The sequence below is a fragment of the Panulirus ornatus genome, chromosome 61 (genome assembly GCF_036320965.1).
Source record: "Panulirus ornatus isolate Po-2019 chromosome 61, ASM3632096v1, whole genome shotgun sequence".
NCBI lineage: Eukaryota > Metazoa > Arthropoda > Malacostraca > Decapoda > Palinuridae > Panulirus > Panulirus ornatus.
The window spans coordinates 3,718,029-3,739,632 of NC_092284.1; the positions used below are offsets into that span (position 1 = coordinate 3,718,029).

The 21,604-nt window shown below is 36.8% G+C and overlaps 2 protein-coding genes across 3 annotated transcripts; one reads left to right on the forward strand and one right to left on the reverse strand.

Moving 5' to 3' along the window:
* Positions 1-2,465: 2,465 nt before the first annotated feature.
* LOC139767462 (F-box only protein 44-like) lies at positions 2,466-20,938 on the reverse strand. Of its 2 annotated transcripts, none has more exons than XM_071696872.1 (8): positions 20,504-20,938; positions 16,394-16,433; positions 13,335-13,512; positions 12,932-13,083; positions 10,944-11,169; positions 9,902-10,034; positions 9,268-9,469; positions 2,466-4,088 (listed from the first exon to the last, which is right to left on the reverse strand). In XM_071696872.1, the coding sequence occupies exons 1-7, from the start codon at positions 20,504-20,506 to the stop codon at positions 9,335-9,337; spliced, it is 867 nt and encodes a 288-aa protein (XP_071552973.1). In that variant the 5' UTR covers positions 20,507-20,938; the 3' UTR covers positions 2,466-4,088; positions 9,268-9,334. The 2 variants fall into 2 exon arrangements, with proteins under 2 accessions (XP_071552973.1, XP_071552972.1); XM_071696871.1 differs by lacking the exon at positions 2,466-4,088 and adding an exon at positions 5,350-9,119 and having other exon boundaries at positions 20,504-20,935.
* c12.1 (spliceosome-associated protein CWC15) lies at positions 3,470-4,479 on the forward strand. The gene has a single exon (XM_071696873.1). It carries the CDS (start codon positions 3,470-3,472, stop codon positions 4,169-4,171), a length of 702 nt encoding a protein of 233 aa, XP_071552974.1. The 3' UTR covers positions 4,172-4,479.
* Positions 20,939-21,604: the final 666 nt, after the last annotated feature.

Here is a 21,604-nt window from a genome sequence, read left to right on the forward strand (position 1 = left end):
AATGTGATTCAAAAATCCGGATATTATATCCTATTTCTTTTAAGGTCAATTATATGTAATATTTCTCCTCAAAAACATTATCTAGTGAAATGTTAGAATTATGGCATAATGCTTTTCAATAAATTTATAATAACGGATAATCTTGACATTCTTTAAACTTTATGCCTAAAAACAGGACAGAAAAATATTAAAAGAATACATTATAAATGTACAAATATAAATGAAACAAATTCTGACCAAAATGTTTCCATGTCTTAAATAAATAGATTATTTACCCACAATTATTAAAATCTACATTGATAATTGTTAAAAGGAAATGTTAAATTTAGGTCAGTAAACACCACAAGCATAAAAATTTTCAGAAAAACCTAAAAAAAATAAATTATGGTAAGAAATATACATATATAGCAAAACCACTACAATAGATATATAATAGATAATATACCTACAATAACAGTTCATTAATAAGGCTACTATAAAGCCTTATTAAGACGTAGGAAGATAATAAAAAGGTTTTAGGTTCGTTAATACTTCCAGGTAAACAATAACACACGATTGAGGGAGCTGCTTCTCTTGGCCGTTGTTAGGTAATTAATAATATTATTCTCCTTAACACCAGCAAGTCCAGCGAGAGTTTACTAACACCTTGAACTCGCCCTTCTTTCACTGCCATCTTGAAATGAAAGAAATTTCCTACGGTTTTCACATAGCAAGATGGAGACCTTCCAGCTTCATTTTTTTTCCTCCATGTTTGATAAATGTTTTCTGCCTTATTTCAAGTGTCTGTTGTTCTCCCTGACCACGTGTTGTGTGTGTTATTATCTCTTAATTAGGTGTTGTTGACTGCCCAGGGTCTCTGCTTCAAGGCCGCCAGACATACAAGGTCAAAGATGTGTGCCAGAAACACTCCTCGCTCATGCGGGAAACGGCGATCATGGATCAATAGAAAAAAAAACTTTTTTTTTTGTGGAATGTTTAATACTTTCTTTGGTGGATAGTTTACCATGGGACCTTATTCATCACGTGACGGGTTATTTTGCCGACATTGACGATTTAGTCAGGAGGGTGGACGGTTATTTTGCCGACATAATTGCTCATTCTTTTAACGTAATTCTTTATCTTTTATACCGAAAGTTTTCGTTTGATAGTATTGACTGATTATTTGTAGCTGTATTATCGTTAGGGTTTTGCATAGCAAATACGGTAACATCTGTGGAGCGTTACATATTATTAAACAAGGAAATACACATGAAGAAATTCACTAAACTTATGAAAACCTCAGCTAACCTTCCTAGCAGTCAGGATTGATCTTCAAAGTTCAGTATTACCGTCAGACTCTACCAGCTACATCTGCTTTGAATAGCAACAACTGTGCGGCCAGTTGGACCACTGCTGTTCCACGTAATCTCGTGCAGCAATTCTGTTCGTATGTTTTGGCAATATATTGAAGCTCCTTCGGGAGGTTTTCATGTTTGGTTGACATTTTACAAATATTTTACAAAGTAATACACACCATGTTTTCTCACATATACATAACCCTCACTACTATCCTTGTATTTTTCTTTTATTAATTATTTGGTGAAGCGTCTGGGGTAAACCATGGAAGGGTCTGGAGGGCCTGGATGTGGATAGGGAACTGTGGTTTCAGTGCATTACATGATACCTAGAGACTGAAAGTGAACGAATGTGGCCTTTATGTCCGTATTCCTGGCACTACCTTGCTAAAGCAGGGGATAGCGATGCTGTCTTCCTGTGGGGTTAGGTAGCGACAGGAATGGATGAAGGCAAGTATGAATATGTACATGTGTATGTATATGTAATGTCTGCATAGGTGTACGTATATGTTGATATGTATATGTACATATGTGGGCATTTATATATATATATATATATATATATATATATATATATATATGTGTGTGTGTGTGTGTGTGTGTATGTGAGTGATTGGGCATTCTTCGTCTGTTTCCTGGTGCTACCTTGCTGATGCGGGAAACAGCAATTATGTATAATAAATAAATGAATAAATAATAATTATTCACATTATGTTCAACAATTCTTATTCTTTTCTTTGAATACTAGCACTTCAGATCAAAATCACTACTCGTTTTACCAGTTTTATACTGGATTCAAACTGCTGTCTGCTTGTGTTACACTGAGTTAGGATAGGTTCAGGGATTTCAAGTCCTTTTTTTAAGCATTAGTTTGGATTTGATTAGTTGATCATTTAATTATACACTTTCTTTGCAACTTGCAGTTCAAGGTCATAATGGACATCTTTGAAGGGCCAGAATAACCTAAGGAAAACCTCTTTGTGAAGATCCATTATGACCTAGAATTTAATAATTGGTGACTTAAGATGCATCTTTGTAATTACTGTAATTTAAAAATACCTCATGAAAGAAATATTTCTGAAAACATATGAAAATGGACAAAATCGCTAGGAAAAAAAGGAAACAGTGATATTCAGTTTTCACTAAAAAATTAGAGTAAGTTAATACAACAAACTCCTTCCTGGATCTTGCGTATGGTTCAATTAATAGTTCTAACCTAAAAATCACACTGACACCATAAGCTGTATTTTCCTTTCAGGAGCTTCATGTTTTTTCGTGGTTATTATTCAGTGACTTTTCAAGAATGTATTATATGGCATGAATTTTTTCATGAAAATGTTCGTAAAATACCATATTTTTTCTTTATGCATGACTTTTTTCCTTCTCCACATGCAGTTTCACATGCAGTTTCAATGTTAAAGTTGGTGAAATCGACAGAACCTACAAATACTTCTCCTAGGACTTGATATTTACCTGGAAAGGATATACAGCCATTGCGTACATAGCCACTTACATGGAAGGAATGGTCATAGACGCATAAACCCAAATCCCTTTCTTGTATTACAAGAAGGTAAAAATTTGCCTAAATCTTAAGTTTACCAAAAAATACCCAGATTTAGTTAATAACATTACTCAGTCCATTTAAACTTAGTGTAATATGTCTTCCTTGTTCTGGGCTTGGATCAGAAAATAAAACAATATCTGTGAACGCTGAGAGTTGGAAGATAAAAGAAGAACAGCGGGAGCACAAAATATCAGATATCTGCACATTCAGGTAAGTAACAGCTTTGAGAAAACCATTGTTTAAATGGCCCATAATCCTTAAATTCCAGTTTCACATAAGACACGGGCACACTAAGCAATTCACTAAAGGGATTTAGGTCGATGAGCTTGGCAAGTACTATTTTGGGATAAATTTAAACATTGTAGTAAATGGTTAAAATGAAATCAGTGATTTCTTGTGTTCCCCAAATCTGAGAAAACAATATACATGATTTAGTCTCCAAGGATTTTTTGATGGGTGTTACACCCATACCCTGTTCAGTGTAAAAGTTAATTTATGAACATAGGCTTGTAAAAAAAAAAATTCAGTACCTCATTCTCCTTCGTTCCATTCCAGACACTTGTCCATTACAATGACTACTGCTGCACGACCAACATTTGAACCAGCCAAAGGTGGCATGGGTCGTGGGGAACGTGATCTGAGTGCCCTTTCAAAACAATATTCAGCACGTGACCTTCCATCTCATACTCGACTAAAATATCGTGAACATGGCCAGTCTACCACAGAGGAACTCCGTAACCGTGATTTCCGCCGTGAGTTGGAAGATCGTGAGCGTGCCGTAAGAGACAAGCGTACCAGTGGAAGCAGCAGCAGTAGTAGCAGCAGCAGCGCTATTCGAGAGTCAGGATCTTCTTCTTCCTCATCCTCAAAAAAGCCAAGATTGGACCAGATAGCTCCAGCCAACTTAGATGCTGATGATCCACAAGATGAGGATGATGATGTATCTGATTCAGATGACTCTGACGATGAAGCAGAGGTGTTTGCTGAGTTGGAGCGTATTCGACGAGAGCGCACAGAAGAGGAGGCAAGAAAGCAGCAGGAGCGTCAAGAACAGGAAGAACGTATCCGAATGGAAAACATCATATCTGGTAATCCCCTCTTAAATCTTGCTGCTGTCCCTAAAGCTGATATGAAGATAAAAAAGCGATGGGATGATGACGTGGTATTCAAAAATTGTGCTGCATCTGAACCTGATAAAACGGAAAAAGCTTTCATTAATGACTCTTTACGATCTGACTTTCACAAGCGTTTCATGGAAAAGTATGTTAAATAGCAGTTTTCACATTCATTTGTAATATACACATTTTGTTTTACTCCTGTACATCCCCTTCCATGTTGATGGGGTAGCAATCGCATAACCAGTTGTAATAATCGTCTCAGGAAGTGTGCACATGATATCTCACAGGCGGGCATAACAGAACAACATCTTGGAATAAATAGTGTATACTTTTGTGGAATTAAAACCGAACGACGGTACACTAATGTCAGAAGTTAAGATGATATATCACTGAAACATAACTGGACTCCAGATTTGAATTTTCACTTGTCAAAAATAAATTAATTATATATATGTATACTGAATATAGCTTCTTTTTTACCTGCTCACCTTTTCCAAAGTAGCAAGATTGCATGAGGAACAGGCAACCAAGCCTTAACAGAAACCGAATCTTCATTTGCCTGGTTACTTACTCCTGCCCCTGAACTTCCTATTTATCATGCAGAAGATGTAACTTCTACATTGAAACCATTAAACACAAAAAATAATCATACATGCACATACATGTACACACTTGAAATTCAACATCATCCCTGTCACTTGAGTTACATCTAAGGAGAACAGTGGGCTCAAACTGTCACTGGCAAACATTAGAAATGCATTTTAGTATACGGAAAAGGAAATATTCAGCAAGATGTTTATATCTTAAACAGGGCCAAAACTAGAAAATATTTATAAAGCTTGGTCACTGCACTTATAATAGCATAAAAAACTAATAGAGAAGGTCCATGGAAGGGTAGCAAAGGTGATTAAAGAATTAACACAGGTGAGTTATAGGAAAAGACTAGGGCCCTTAAATTCATCAATCATGGAAGAGAGAAATCTGTCACAACTTTAAAGTTTTCAAATCAGCTTGATGACAGAGTGAACAGTTCTTTGAAAAATGTATGGATAAAACAAATGGAGAACATAGCATGAAATTAAGCAATAAACTTAAAAAGGATGTACACAGTTACATTTATAAGTGGCAGATAAAAGGCATAAAATGAGAAGACATGGTTAATGCAGACACCATACCTAAATTTTAGTTGTACAACAGTCAAGAGTGGTTAAGAGAAGAAGGCCCCATAAATGTAGAACTCCCTTTCCATACAGTACAAATTGGTAGTTACACAGCTCTCTTGTTTGTGAGATTTTTACCCTTTAATTAGATTAAAGGTATCAAGACTACAGTATACAGCATATAATTTTATTTCCTCAAGTTACAACATAATGTCGGAATTTACTTGTAGAATAACATATGCAGAGAAGATTAAATTAATGATCAGTGTAAAGATGACATGACGTGAGGAATATTTTGAGTGATTTAGATACAACGTATAATGGGTGAAATCTTAAGGTTAGGGCCCTGTGGATACAAGAAATAGACCTTTCAATAAAGGGAGTATATGTAAGTATTATTATAAGACTTGCTGGCTAACTAGAGTTGGAAAGTTATTTTGTACAATCAACTTGTATTATAGAAAACTGAAAAATATTAAACAAAATCAAGGCAAAATGGAAAATGTGCTAGATGGATTATTTGGACAAGTGTAGTCTGATATTACCAAAACTGCAGTTGAGATAATGTTTGAACAACAAAAGAGGAATGAAGTATATCTTCACCTTCCTGGGGTTTTTGTGTGTGATTCAATTTTACTCTATTGGGTTTTTATAAATGTTATGCATTCAGAATACTGTTGCCTTGAATGCATGTTGCTTTCTCATACATAATATAAATACATTTAGCACACCACTGAAGTACCTGAACAAGACCCTGAGACCCTGAAACAGTTAGGACTTGGAAAATGGATTACGTACAATATTGTGGACAATATGAACAGACTGGAATTAGTAAAGATTATACATAGATGAAAGAAAGCTGATAGGGACAATGAAAGATTTCTCTGAAACAAAAAGGCACTTGTAAGGACAAGAAAATGAATTTGTGGCTTGGAACTGAAGTTGGGATATATGTAGATATACTATATTTATTTATCTATTTTGCTTTGTCGCTGTCTCCTGCGTTAGCGAGGTAATGCAAGGAAACAGACGAAAGAATGGCCCAACCCACCCACATACACATGTATATATATACACGTCCACACACAGCACATATACATACCTATACATCTCAATGTATAATATACACACACAGACATATACATATATACCCATGTACATAATTCATACCGTCTGCCTTTATTCATTCCCATCGCCACCCCACCATACATGAAATGACAGCCCCCTTCCCCCGCATGTGCGCGAGGTAGTGCTAGGAAAAGACAACAAAGGCCACATTCATTCACACTCAGTCTCTAGCTGTCATCAGTCTCTAGCTGTCATGTATAATGCACTGAAACCACAGTTCCCTTTCCACATCCAGGCCCCACAAAACTTTCCATGGTTTACCCCAGATGCTTCACATGCCCTGGTTCAATTCATTGACAGCACGTTAACCCCGGTATACAACATCATTCCAATTCACTCTATTCCTTGCATGCCTTTCACCCTCCTGCATGTTCAGAATCTTTTTCACTCCATCTTTCCACCTCCAATTTGGTCTCCCACTTCTCGTTCCCTCTACCTCTGACACATATATCTTCTTTTTCAATCTTTCCTCACTCATTCTCTCCATGTGACCAACCCATATCAAAACACCCTCTTCTGCTCTCTCAACCACACTCTTTTTATTACTACACATCTCTCTTACCCTTTAATTACTTACTCGATCAAACCACTTCACACCACATATTGTCCTCAAACATCTCATTTCCAACAAATCCATCCTCCTCCGCACTAACTTATCTATAGCCCAGGCCTCGCATCCGTATAACATTGGTGGAACCACTATTCCTTCAAACATACCCATTTTTGCTCTCCGAGATAACGTTCTCGCCTTCCACACATTCTTCAACGCTCCCAGAACCTTTGCCCCCTCCCCCACCCTGTGACTCACTTCCGCTTCCATGGTTCCATCTGCTGCTAAATCCACTCCCAAATATCTAAAACACTTCACTTCCTCCAGTTTTTCTCCATTCAAACTTACCTCCCAATTGACTTGTCCCTCAACCCTTCTGAACCTAATAACCTAATATATTTATTTATTTATCATACTTTGTCGCTGTCTCTCTCGTTAGCGAGGTAGCACAAGGAAACAGAGGAAAGAATGGCCCAACCCACCCACATATACATGTATATATATAAACACCCACACACGCACATATACATACCTATACATTTCAACATTACATACACAGACATATACATATATACACATGTGCATATTCATACATGCTGCCTTCATCCATTCCCACTGCCACCCCATCACACATGAAATGGTACCCCCCTCCCCCCCACATGCGTGCAAGATAGCGCTAGGAAAAGACAACAAAGGCCACATTCGTTCACACTTAGTCTCTAGCTGTCATGTGTAATGATTTCGGTGTGCATATATATATATATACATATCCATACTTAGTTCTAAGTTGAAGGAGACAGTTATGCAGTGTACTCCCTTCATATCACAGAAGAAAATAGTGTCAAACAGTTTCATCAAAAAAGATTGGTCAACTGCTATTTTGCCTATATATACTATCCTTGATTCTAGAGCAACAGACAACAGTCTTAATGATTTCTGGCTTGTTCATGAATAACCTATGCTGTATAAAACACAGTTTACATAATATAATACAAGATTTCAGCAATTCCAGCTGCTTTCTTTTATTTTCCATCACATTACAGCATCACATATACCTATTGGGTATACAAGATTAAATGATAAAAGCACCATAGAATATGAGACTTTCCAAACTTTGATCCAGAGTTGCAGATACTCATAGTATTGACATGTATAAAGCTAAGGAAACTAAACAACATTGTTAAAAAAAATGTGATTACTTAAGAAATACCCCTCCTTTATGTTGCTGACTGGAAAAAAAAAAGAGCAACCAATCATAAATTGAGGCACGAAGGAAGGAAATGGTTTACGCCAAACATGTTGAGGTAAGTCTGTATTGGGAGGATCTTTGTTTCACTGTGAAGCAAGCGAGTGTTTGTGGTTGCTAGATGCCAATAACCGTTCTGAGTGCACTATTTTTTGGTGTTTTTTTTAAAGCTTCATGATCTTATCTATATCTCTGACGTCCGTTCCCTTCATGAACTCCCTGAAGGGTGTGGCCATGGTAAACTCAAGTGTTTTCAGAGGCCCTTAACTAATGTTTCTACTGACTACTACTTCCTACTGTTCCAACCTACTACTTCTACCTTATGCTTCCACCTAATGCTTCTACCTACTACTTTTACTTAATGCTCCTCTCACTTTGTGTGGCTTGCAGCTTTGATATATTTGCTTTAGGGAGGGTGGGAGACCAAGGTTAAGAAGCGGCATTTGAGTTCACCAAATATGGAGACTCGTTTGCCATGGCCAGTGTAAACAATACCGAGGGATTCTTTTTCTTGTCAAAATCTGGTGTCAACTGGCATTCTGGAGGCATTTACTTTATGTGCTGCTTTTGTGTTGACATTATTAGTATGGGGAGTGAATGTCATATGTGTCGCATGTAATGCCTACATTGGTTAATGTTTTGCTGAAAGGGAGAGAATGTCCATCCAAGGTGACACGAGAGTGTGAACTGGAGTTATGCCTGCGGTCATGGGAGGTCATGTAGGAAGTGACTGGAGTGAGTTGGAAAAAGAGTTGAGTTATGAAATTAGCCAACTACGTTTTGTCATTGTTGTGGAGGGTGGTATCACGTATTTTGTCTGCCTGCAAGAGATTATACCATGAGTGACGAGTTACCTTCAGTGGTGCCATATCACGAAGTAAAGTCTCGTCAAATAACTTCTCACTCCAAACGAGTTTACGTTTCCCTTCTATTGGAAGTCATCCTGCCTTGGGCTGCAAGAGCCTATACAAAGGTCCTAGGTAACACCAGGATCTTCAAAGAGATTGGTCCTGGAGTAACTATGAATAACAAATGAAGTAAAAAACATGTACATCTGTTTACAATATCCGATACACTATTTGGAATTCTAAATTCTATGGTACTTAAATATCTATGAAAAAGTTTTCCAAATTTTCAAAACATTACTTGAAAATCTCAAGTACACACCTGAAGTTTATATGATCCATGATGTCCACATTAATATAAGTCCTCATGTAAGGCATGACAAGGCACCTTAAATGACAAGTTCCACTGTGGAGCCCGCAGTCTTGGCCCCATAATGGCCAGCCCAAAACTGACGGTCCTTCCCAATGTTCGTAAACTTAATTTGCCATAGTCCTGTTGGGTAGTCCAACACAACTGTCTCTACCTGAAGGGAAAGTTAATAACTTGTAATCCTCACTTATACAATTTCAGGGAATCATGCATATCAAGAAGTATACCTTATGGCTTCAGTTTGTAATTATTCTTATCCACAACCAGGCCCCATAGATGTTTCCATGGTCTCCCCCGACCACTTTGTATGCCCGGGTGCAGCTCAATGACACCAAGTTGTCCCCCATATAACACATCATTCCAACTCATTTTATTCCTTGTGCACCTCAAACCCTCCTACATGTTCAGGCACCGAACCTTTGTATAAATATTTATTTATTTATCATACTTGATTGCCGTTTTCCCTACATCAATGAGGTGGCGCCAAGGAACAGTCTTTTGTTCCAGACAGAAATTTTGGTGAAATTTAGAGCTTAGACTCGTACAACTTATGGCACTAGCTCATGAATGTTCTGACTGTACTCACCTTATACCATTTTTCAAGCATCACATCATCTTTATCTGAGGACCAGAATAATTTAACTTCTTTGGTGTCTTTCGAACCCTTCATCACGACAATTATCCTGCTCTGAGAATGGCAATCAAATCTTGCAGCCACCCTGAAAAATCACCAAATATCAGAGAACACAATTAACATACACTCTAAAGGATAAAAGGAAACAACCGCAGAGATGGTTATGATGACAGGTGTATTACGTCCTATTCATATCGCAATCCGTGTATTAACATGTATAGTTTCCTACGTTCGAACAAAAGCAGACATCATTTCATAAGGAAAGACTCTTTCCTAGTTGGATGGTTAATAATACAAACCTAGGACCATTTTACTGGACTCTGGGAGATTTGGGGCAAATCGCTACAAAGGAGTAATCGCTTGACCCTGGGCGGCCCGTGAATGTGTCACGGTTAGGAATGCTAACCACTACACCACAGAAGTGGTACTTACTACATATTCCATCTTTTTAATAACAGTTTTATTTTCTGGTCTCATACTTACTGAACAGCTGACCGCCTTGGATTCACCTGGGACTACTTGAAGTCATATGCCCAATCTTTTAAATGAAACAATATTCGGTCCTTCTAGGTTTTCTTACTTCACTTAACTGTTATTTAGTATCTTTCTGCTACCAGGAATGAGGATTTTGTAGTCTAAAGTCCTGTTTCTTCCATGTTGCATGATGTCTAAACGACAATGTTTAGTAAACAAGCTCATGTTACAAATATGATAAGCATGACAGCTAAACTGTGGATGTCCGCAAGTCGCTATGATGCATGGATTACTGTATATCTTTCTTGTCTTTCTAAAGAGTTGAGTTCATGTTCTCTCATCCCTTCAAGATAGTTCATTTGTTCTATCATACTGATAATGAGAACATCAACAAGAGAGAGAGAATGTTGATGTTCAAAATGTTTACTGCATAAATAAAAGAAAAATTAAATCTGCGGTTCTTTATGGTCACAAACAAGACAACCCAAAAGCACGTGCTAAAAATTTTGTGATTGCTTACCATTCTGAAATATGTATCTGAGGTTTTAAGATATCCATCATCCAATTATCAATTCCAAGGCATCTAAGGGAGATTCCTTGTGAGCGGATGCATTCACCATAAGATGTTACAAAGCAATGTTGTGTGGGCTGTCCAGCATCCTCTGGTATTTCCTTAGTGCCAACAGGAGGGCATTCAATGATCATTTTATCCCCTCTGTTATAAACAGTCCAGTGCTTAAATTTATCTGTAAAAAAATGTAAATCTCAAAATATATAATCCTTTATATCTCATTAAATAAACTTTAAATAAAGCATGAAAAATAAATCAAAGAGATACAAGAGAGCAGGTTCTATGTCCTACATCATGGAGCAGTATTCCACTGACGAGTATAACGATGGGAAACCCAAATAAAGTACTTCACATGAATATTTCCCAAAGGATAAAGAACAGCATTCACAAAACAGACTTCAAAGTACCAAATGATAGGTAAGGTTAATTTACAAAGACATGTAACTGGTTTATTTTCATCCTTCACAATTTAATAATGCAAACTTACAGGTTTCTGCAGGATCCTTATACAGTACTTTTTCCTCTTGCTTTCATAAATGTACAGAGGACAAATCTGTCTTCATCCATTCAACAGGTCATACACACACACACACACACACACACACACACACCAAAAAAAATCAGTACAATGAAAGAAAGTAAAAAAAAAATTGGATGACTGTGTACTGTTATTTTCACACTAGAAAATATTCCTTTCTGCTTTTTGAGAGTCCATCTTTAGTTTAAGGCTCATGGGCTATAACACTGTTTGCCTCCATTGGCTCAAACAATATTCACAGCTTGATAAGAACACGTGTAACAGATGAATTTTGTTTCTTCATTGATGGTTCATGTGCATCCTTTAAAATTCATTTCAGTTTGTTCCTTTAAAACCTTTTGTCATTTCCAGTCAGTCTACACCATGAGTGAAGAGAGAAAAAGCCAGATGATACAAATTAGTATTTCCGTTAAGAGTGATCTTCCATCAGTGCTGGTAAATTTATGAAGTACCGGATCTTAATGAGTTATGGTGATATATCTACATATATGTGTGTGTGTTTGTGTGCGTTGGAAAAATAATAAACAAGAACAAATTAGGAATTTCACTTCATGGGATAAGAAAAATTTCTGTCAACAACCTTGAAATCTAATGATGTGGTCAAAGGGTTATGTTCCATCTTGTCTATTGCCCAAATAAGCAATAGGGTTGTGCCTCCATTGTTTGCTTTTGAGATATTCTATGTATGTCATAGGATTGTATTTTTATCATCTGTTATCAGATAGAGAAAAAACTATCAGTTTAAGACATAACAAAAAATATCAGCCCTGCAGTTGTACTCAAGCTAGAAGAAATGATCTCTGAAATATAGCAAAATTTACAAAAAATGAAAAGGACTGAGAACGTGACAGTTTTCGCATTCTGCCTATCAAATGTTACCCCAAACTAGTGTTACCTTTTAAGAAAACAGTCTTCTAATAGTTACATTCAATACATTCAATGTATTACCAACTGAAATAGACTAATCATCTGATAAATAATTGAGATAAAAGGTTATGAAGGAAGAAAACCCCCCATACACAAATAAATGGAATACAAATATGTTAATAAGCACACAGACTGGTAAACATAAGTTCATAAAAAACAAGACTGCAGTTTGTTTATTCCTAACGCTACCTCACTACCATGCAGGAAAAGCAGTTGTATACAAAAAGAGAAAAATAATAATACAAAACTTATAAAGGTTACTCAGTATCAGGTAATGATATTACTGAAGGACAGTGTAGATACATGGTAGAGCTGAACAAAAAATCTAATGCTCAAATTTTGCTAAACATGAAGAAGCTGATGAAGGCTATGGAAAGATGACTATGTTAATTTGCTATATGGATACAGTGTTAACAGATCATGGCAAGTCAAGTGATTACATATGACAATCATCAAGAAAATAAAGCCGTACCTTTGCCACTAGGATTCAGGATAAGGTTGGTGTTGAATGGTAAGTAGCGGCCACAATAACCCTGAAGAATGCGGAGGACCTTAGCCCCATCTGGTTCTTCTAGGAGCTTTGCTTTAGAAGTCTCCGACAGTCTGAGTCCTTCCGCTTTCAACCTTCAGTCATTGCAAAATAATCCCATTAGAACACAATCATGTGGAATCAACTATTATTGGATGAGCAATTTCCAAAAGGTGAACTATTGAAACAAAATTTGAGTACATGTTAATGCTTAAAGAAAGACACATATGGAAAGACTCTTGGACAATATGGGGAACTTTATGAAAGACAACAAACACACAATAAATTTCAGGAAAGGAATATTTTCTGGAAGACGCCATAACAGAGATGAAATGCAAGTTCTTACCTCAAGAACCAGAAGTGGCAATCATTGAGCAACTGATGCCAATACTTGCAGACACAGGTGGTAGACTTTAACAAATCCTTAACTGGCACATGCATAAAAATGCAAAACATAATTTCAGGAGATATATCTTCAACACGGAGGGAACTCCCACTTTCTGGCATTGCTTGTTGAGGTAAGTCTGTGTCACAAAGAAAACAGGAGTTAACATCTAAGTAAAGGCAGCAGCTGGTCCTTCACACATATGCATCTCTACCATATGACAATAATAAAGTAAATGTCTGTATAAACTATTGAATTAATATAACTTAATTAAAATGCAGAGTTAAGAGCCATTGCAGACAATTCCATAAGGCACATGTAAGAACCCTAACTTACAATTATCAAAGTCAGTCATGATTATTCTGAGCCATATCCTAATATGAACAAAACATGACAAATAATATCAGTTGATATTTCCAGGTTTCAGAAGTGGTAGAGGATGTGTGGATCAGGTGTTTGCTTTGAAGAATGTATGTGAGAAATACTTAGAAAAGCAAATGGATTTGTATGTAGCATTTATGGATCTGGAGAAGGCATATGATAGAGTTGATAGAGATGCTCTGTGGAAGATATTAAGAATATATGGTGTGGGAGGCAAGTTGTTAGAAGCAGTGAAAAGTTTTTATCGAGGATGTAAGGCATGTGTACGTGTAGGAAGAGAGGAAAGTGATTGGTTCTCAGTGAATGTAGGTTTGTGGCAGGGGTGTGTGATGTCTCCATGGTTGTTTAATTTGTTTATGGATGGGGTTGTTAGGGAGGTGAATGCAAGAGTTTTGGAAAGAGGGGCAAGTATGAAGTCTGTTGTGGATGAGAGAGCTTGGGAAGTGAGTCAGTTGTTGTTTGCTGATGATACAGCGCTGGTGGCTGATTCATGTGAGAAACTGCAGAAGCTGGTGACTGAGTTTGGTAAAGTGTGTGAAAGAAGAAAGTTAAGAGTAAATGTGAATAAGAGCAAGGTTATTAGGTACAGTAGGGTTGAGGGTCAAGTCAATTGGGAGGTAAGTTTGAATGGAGAAAAACTGGAGGAAGTAAAGTGTTTTAGATATCTGGGAGTGGATCTGGCAGCGGATGGAACCATGGAAGCGGAAGTGAATCATAGGGTGGGGGAGGGGGCGAAAATCCTGGGAGCCTTGAGGAATGTGTGGAAGTCGAGAACATTATCTCGGAAAGCAAAAATGGGTATGTTTGAAGGAATAGTGGTTCCAACAATGTTGTATGGTTGCGAAGCGTGGGCTATGGATAGAGTTGTGCGCAGGAGGGTGGATGTGCTGGAAATGAGATGTTTGAGGACAATGTGTGGTGTGAGGTGGTTTGATCGAGTAAGTAATGTAAGGGTAAGAGAGATGTGTGGAAATAAAAAGAGCGTGGTTGAGAGAGCAGAAGAGGGTGTTTTGAAATGGTTTGGGCACATGCAGAGAATGAGTGAGGAAAGATTGACCAAGAGGATATATGTGTCGGAGGTGGAGGGAACGAGGAGAAGTGGGAGACCAAATTGGAGGTGGAAAGATGGAGTGAAAAAGATTTTGAGTGATTGGGGCCTGAACATGCAGGAGGGTGAAAGACGGGCAAGGAATAGAGTGAATTGGATCGATGTGGTATACCGGGGTTGACGTGCTGTCAGTGGATTGAATCAGGGCATGTGAAGCGTCTGGGGTAAACCATGGAAAGTTGTGTGGGGCCTGGATGTGGAAAGGGAGCTGTGGTTTTGGGCATTATTGCATGACAGCTAGAGACTGAGTGTGAACGAATGGGGCCTTTGTTGTCTTTTCCTAGCGCTACCTCGCACACATGAGGGGGGAGGGGGATGGTATTCCATGTGTGGCGAGGTGGCGATGGGAATGAATAAAGGCAGACAGTGTGAATTGTGTGCATGGGTATATATGTATGTGTGTGTGTGTATATATATGTGTACATTGAGATGTATAGGTATGTATATTTGCGTGTGTGGACGTGTATGTATATAAATGTGTACGGGGGTGGGTTGGGCCATTTCTTTCGTCTGTTTACTTGCGCTACCTCGCAAACGCGGGAGACAGTGTCAAAGCAAAATAAATATAAAATATATATTTCCAGGATTTCTACTCACAAATGCATGTATGCATACTATCATCGCATAAATAGAAAACACTCATACACACACACATATGCTCAGCTTACATTGGAAGAACAAAGATAGGGAAGACATAATAACTACATTTAAACACCATTAATAAAGAACATAATAACTACATTTAAACATCATTAATAAAGAACATTTCTTTAATGGTTAAGGAAATTCTGGATCAAGATAGCACTACTTGAAATCAAGAGAGAAAAGTGTACAGAAAAACGTTTGGAAGCATTTCTTAGAAAAGGAGCTATGGACTTGTGGAACTGGTTAAACCAAGAAGTATATGACTACCATTGGAAAATAAAAAGAAATACAAACAGGAAAAAAAGGTGACAACCCATGAGTGTAAAGATTACTCCCCATATGCATAAAGACATAACAACACACATGCACAGACTTACCTTCATGCATATGAACAAAGAAATACAACATTGGGGAAAATGCTTACAAACAAAGATGCAAAGAAGGAAATAGATTACCAGTTTGGTCAACTCATTTGAGGAAGCGAGTAAATTTGCTACATTCCCCAACAGAGAGTATACAAAACTGCAGTAGATTCATGGGAGAGAATCATACCCATTGACTTCCCTACTTCTAAATAGAGAACAATTGTTTCAGTCATGTCTATAATGGGCAATACTTTCACAAAGGGAAGAAATGATCAACTCACAGATACAAAAGGAAACTATACAAGAGAAAATAAAAATGAGATGAAAAATCTTAAAAATAACAGAGTAATGTATCAAATAAATGAAGGAAGCAAACATAGCAAGTAGCAAACTGAATACCAGAAACACTTAATATTTCCAAGAAATTATGAGAAACAAATCACAGATTAAAAGTAGGGCCCCATGAATCAATTATCACAAGCACTCACTCACTTTCTCTGAGTGATCACATTGCATCTTACCTTTCTGTGTGTTATAACCAATTCGATTGCCCATCCTGTTCTGTAATGGAAATCATAAAAATCACTTCAATACACTAAATTATAACTAAAAGATAAAAACCACACTTTCTTTTCAGAGCATTTGTGCACAAGTTTGTCTCGCCACTTTTTTGTGCCAAAACTTATTTTTCAATGATAAACCCAGTAGGAATAAACGAAACCTGAGAGACCGTAGATCTAAACTCAAAAGCTCAGAATGCTTTGGTCTAAGCCTATGCCTGATTACTGAACATCAATATACAGGTACAGTACTCTGTCAATAAGTTACACAAGTGACACACAATATCTTCATGATATGAAAATAATATATGAACTAGGTATCATACTGATCTACCCATGCCTATATAAATATCTTTTAATGGATAATACTTTTCATCTCATTTTCTTAATATTTTTCAAAATAAATGCTTTTTCTCTTATTCTCTTTTAAGTAATATCAATAGACAGTGGGCAGTGGTTTCGGTGGACTGCACATGACAGCTAAATCATGGCTGTAAGCAAATATGGCCTAATTTTCATCTATTCTTGGCACTATCTTGCTATCCCAGTTCAATTACCTGTTTATCGAACTTTAGTTAAGGGGCATTGTGATTATAGCTTACCAGTATTGATCAAGATCAGTAATTATGTAGTCTAAAGACACCACCTCATCATTTATGCATAGCAAATATTTCACTTTACAACAATGATATACTACTGTACAGAGTAAAATGAAATCAGCGGAAGTTCGACTTGGTGCATTTTTTCTTCTTAACCCTATGACATCAAATGAAATAATAGTAAGGAGAACTATGATGATCAGGGGAAATTTGAAATTAACACATTTAGAAAGCCAAAGCATTTATGCAAAGCTCATCTAATTTCCTGATGCAGCCAAGGTTATTTGGAATCTTCTGTATGTAATTGTCAGGGTCTGATGCGGTATACTGTTTTATGCATTTTTTGCATTCAATTGCATACAGTCACATTTAGCATGAATCAACCACACACAAAAAACATACAGCACTTCACCTTGTGGTGGGACATGACAAATGCTATTAACTAGGGTATAGTTCCACCATAAAACTGAAAATAGGATAAAACACAGCTGTGAGGAAGAGTTTCACTGGTTCTTTTCATTTCTGTAAGTGATCCATCTACTTTGAATTGATTACTCCCATATTATTCATGATAATCACAGCCCTTCCTACTATCAACCAATAAACTATAATAAAACAAAATATGCTGATCCCAGCCACACTTCCCTGGTTCAGTTTTACTAAAAACAAAACATACTGATAATGCAACGCAAAATCAATTATGTACACAGGTGACTATAATGGTGCCCTCAACTCATGAAATTTCTGTACCTGAAAATTATGCTAATGGATTCATTAAATTTAGAAGAAATATTGCACCCGCAATAATCACTTCACAGAAAGCTATATTAGGCTAGGTCAGTACTGAATAGGTTAGGTTAGTTTAGGTTACATCCTTTGATTTCATTTGGTATGGTTGGTTTAGTTAAGGCTAGTTTTGGTGGGAACTGGTTTCTTGGGGTGAAAGTATGTCTCTCTTGTAACACAACAAATATATAAAATACATAAGACAATGTTATCCCTGGGGATAGGGGAGAAAGAATACTTCCCACGTATTCCCATGTGTCATAGGTGACTAAAGGGGGTGGGAACAGGGGGGGGGGGCTAGAAACCCTCCCCTCCTTGTATTTCAGCTTTCCAAAAGAGGAAAATTAGGAGAAATGGGAGACCAAATTGGAGGTGGAAGGATGGAGTGAAAAAGATTTTGAGTAATCAGGGCCTGAGCATACAGGAGGGTGAAAGGAGTGCAAGGAATAGAGTGAATTGGGACGATATGGTATACCGGGGTCGACGTGCTGTCAATGGATTGAACCAGGGCATGTGAAGCGTCTGGGGTAAACTATGGAAAGTTCTGTGGGGCCTGGATGTGGAAAGGGAGCTGTGGTTTCGGTGCATTATTACATGACAGGTAGAGACTGAGTGTCAACGAATGTGGCCTTTGTGGTCTTTTCCTAGCACTACCTCATGTGTGTGCACGGGGGATGGGAGGTGCTGTTGCATGTGGGAGGGGTGGCGGCAGGAATGGATGAACGCAGCATGTATGAATATGCACATGTGTATATATGTATATGCCTATGTATGTATACGTTGAAGTGTCTAGGTATGTATATGTGTGTGTGTGGGCGTTTATGTATATACATGTGTATGTGGGTGAGTTAGGCCATTCTTTCATCTGTTCCCTTGTGCTACCTTGCTAACACGCGAGACAGCGAGTAAGTATAATGAAAATAAATAAAAAAAATACTTAAGACAATATCAATCAAATATAACTAGCTACTTCTCACAGTACACAAGTTTATAATACTCTTCAAGTATCCAAGGAAGAAAATTGTTACAGATGAAATGTTAGTGAATATCTTGTCATACTTAGCAAGTTGCTTCTGTAGTGACCTAATTAACTATGGGACCTCAAAGATTTTCTTTTGGAATGGTACAATTTCTGTGAAGAATATATCAATATGATGCAAACTTGACTAGAATATCTCCTCTTAAAAAATGAAATCTCAATAACCACATAAACTGAGAAGATGAGGGAAAATACAGGGTAAAGTACTGAAAAAATTATGAGTAACATTTATCGATATCGTTAAAAACTGCTTCAAAGTCGCAACATTATCAAATCATATGATAATACAATTTCTTATAGAAAATATAACGAAACAATGGAAGTATGGATGAAATTTTTCGTTATAATACAACGAAAGTGGTACACTGATCCTGGCTATGAAGATCAGGGAAAATGTTGGGTTTACAAAACTGAGAGTACATGAAATATATATACATATCCCCTCGTCAATTTGTGTTTAATGGCACCTCAAAACTACCAATAAACTTTAATAAAATGCATATTAATGGACTGTTTATTCTCACTAAAAGTGATCTAGATGGGTAAACATGATTTGGAGACTCATCATTTTTCCCCCAGAGAAAAATGATAATATATTGAAGAAGTTACTGAAATGCTAATATAAACCCCTACTTAAGGAAGACTTAACCTCACTTAGGAACCAAAATCTAACCTAATATGCAGAATTAGAAATATGTTAATGGGAGTCATCTTTCTTTTGCCCTGAATGTTTATATAGGATGAATCTAACCTCCCAACACGTGAATTAAATGTATATATATATATATATATATATATATATATATATAAATCTATTCTAATTTAACCTCAAAAACAGGGTCGATTTTGACCTCTCCTGAGAAGAAAAAAAAAATATATATATATATATATATATATATATATATATATATATATATATGAGCACAGCGATATAATACACCAAATCCAATAATATAAAATGTGTTCACAAGGCGAGGTCTGTGTGAGTGGTGCCCTTAAACTGGTACTTCACTGCAGGACTTACCAGAAAACCTGACCTAACTTTCTCTTTACCAAGTTATAACTAACTGAATTTATAACTTATTTTATTTATATTTATTATATAATAAAAACCTGATGTCAGAAAGGCTATTAAGTTGTAATATCTAGATAAATACCCTTCTTTTATTTTGCCCTTTCTGTCTATATCTTATTATATATCAAATCGTGTTCTGGTTAATGTAATAAATGTATAATTTAGTAATAAATCCATTTATTCCCATTTTTTTCCTCTTTCATTAAAGTGATATGTAAAATTTAACTTTATCATGGCTTGAGAATTTGTCTAAGTTACATTTACCGGATAAATTAATTTAACCGCTACCACAGGTTGAAGTAATATTTATTGGATAAAGTAATGTAACTAAATTTTTAATAAATGACGAATGATAAATTATTTAACTTACTGTACGTTTTTTTTAATATAATTCCAATGATTATCTTTTACAATTATCAAAATACACAAAGTTTATAAATCAAATTACATTATCAGTTAGGTTTTCCACATCAAATTACATTAATCCACCATAAATTACTATTAAAAAATGGGAAAATTGTGGAAATAAATATAATTTCGGGAAGATCCCGTCAACCACAGTGATGTCATACCATGTGACCAGCGGTCTAAAATGGTGACCCAGAAATGACCTCGCTCTTGTCTTCTCCCGGATCTCACGAGGGAAAGTTGAGGAGAAATTATATATATATATTTTTCCCACAGGAGAGACAATATGGCGTGACGGCGAGGAAATAATGGGACGGTCCCGGCGAGGATATATTTCCACGCCCACCAAGTGTCCTTCTGTGGCCGCCATATTGGTTTTCTCTTGCTCCTTCCCTCCCTCCCTCCCTTGACCCAACACCAGCAGGAGGAAGATGGAGGAGACGAGAGAGGGAAGGTTAATTGCCATTAATATACCCGCCAGATACATGACCATGAACAGGAGATTAATTGGTTTTATTCTCGTTAGCTCCCTCCCCGGCCATGACACATGACGTCACGAGCAACAGTGTGTGACGTCAGCACCGCTCGAGAAATTTGGCGCCATGTTCAAATCATGGATGCTGAAGATGCCATATTCATATATTTCATTAAAAATAAAGGAAAATAAAAGGATTATTAGAAATATCTGTCATTCCATAGTTTTTCTACAGATTCAACTGGTTAGGTAAATGGTATGGTGGCTCGTGGATAACGTTAGCTGGCCTTAGACGTTTTTTTAAAGGGGGCCTTAATTTTAAGTCTGTCTTTTTTAGGGCCCCCTTCACCCTTTAAACCCTTTCCCTAAATCTCGACCTTTAAGGGGAAGAGAGGGTCGGGGTCATGTCCTCTCGAAAAAAAATAAATATGGAAATTTTGGGCGTCTGGTAAATAATTTATAGTTTATTGAAGTCTTCCTTAAATTGGTTGGAACTAAAAGGGCCTATTAGGCACCAGGGTCTTATACTCTAAGCACATAAAGTATATACTAAAACTGACCCCTAAATATTATCATATATTTATATAAAAAAAAAAGCATAATAGATATGGAAGGGTAGAATTCATGGCTGGTGTAAAATTCCTGTTAATTTTGGAGAGGGAAAATGTCGTAGTCTAAATTGATTCCGCGTTCTAATAAACATGATTATTTTTATAATAATTTCTTTAATGGAAATCAAGTCAATGGATCAATGGATTCTCATATAAAATTTTGGAATTTATTTAATCTG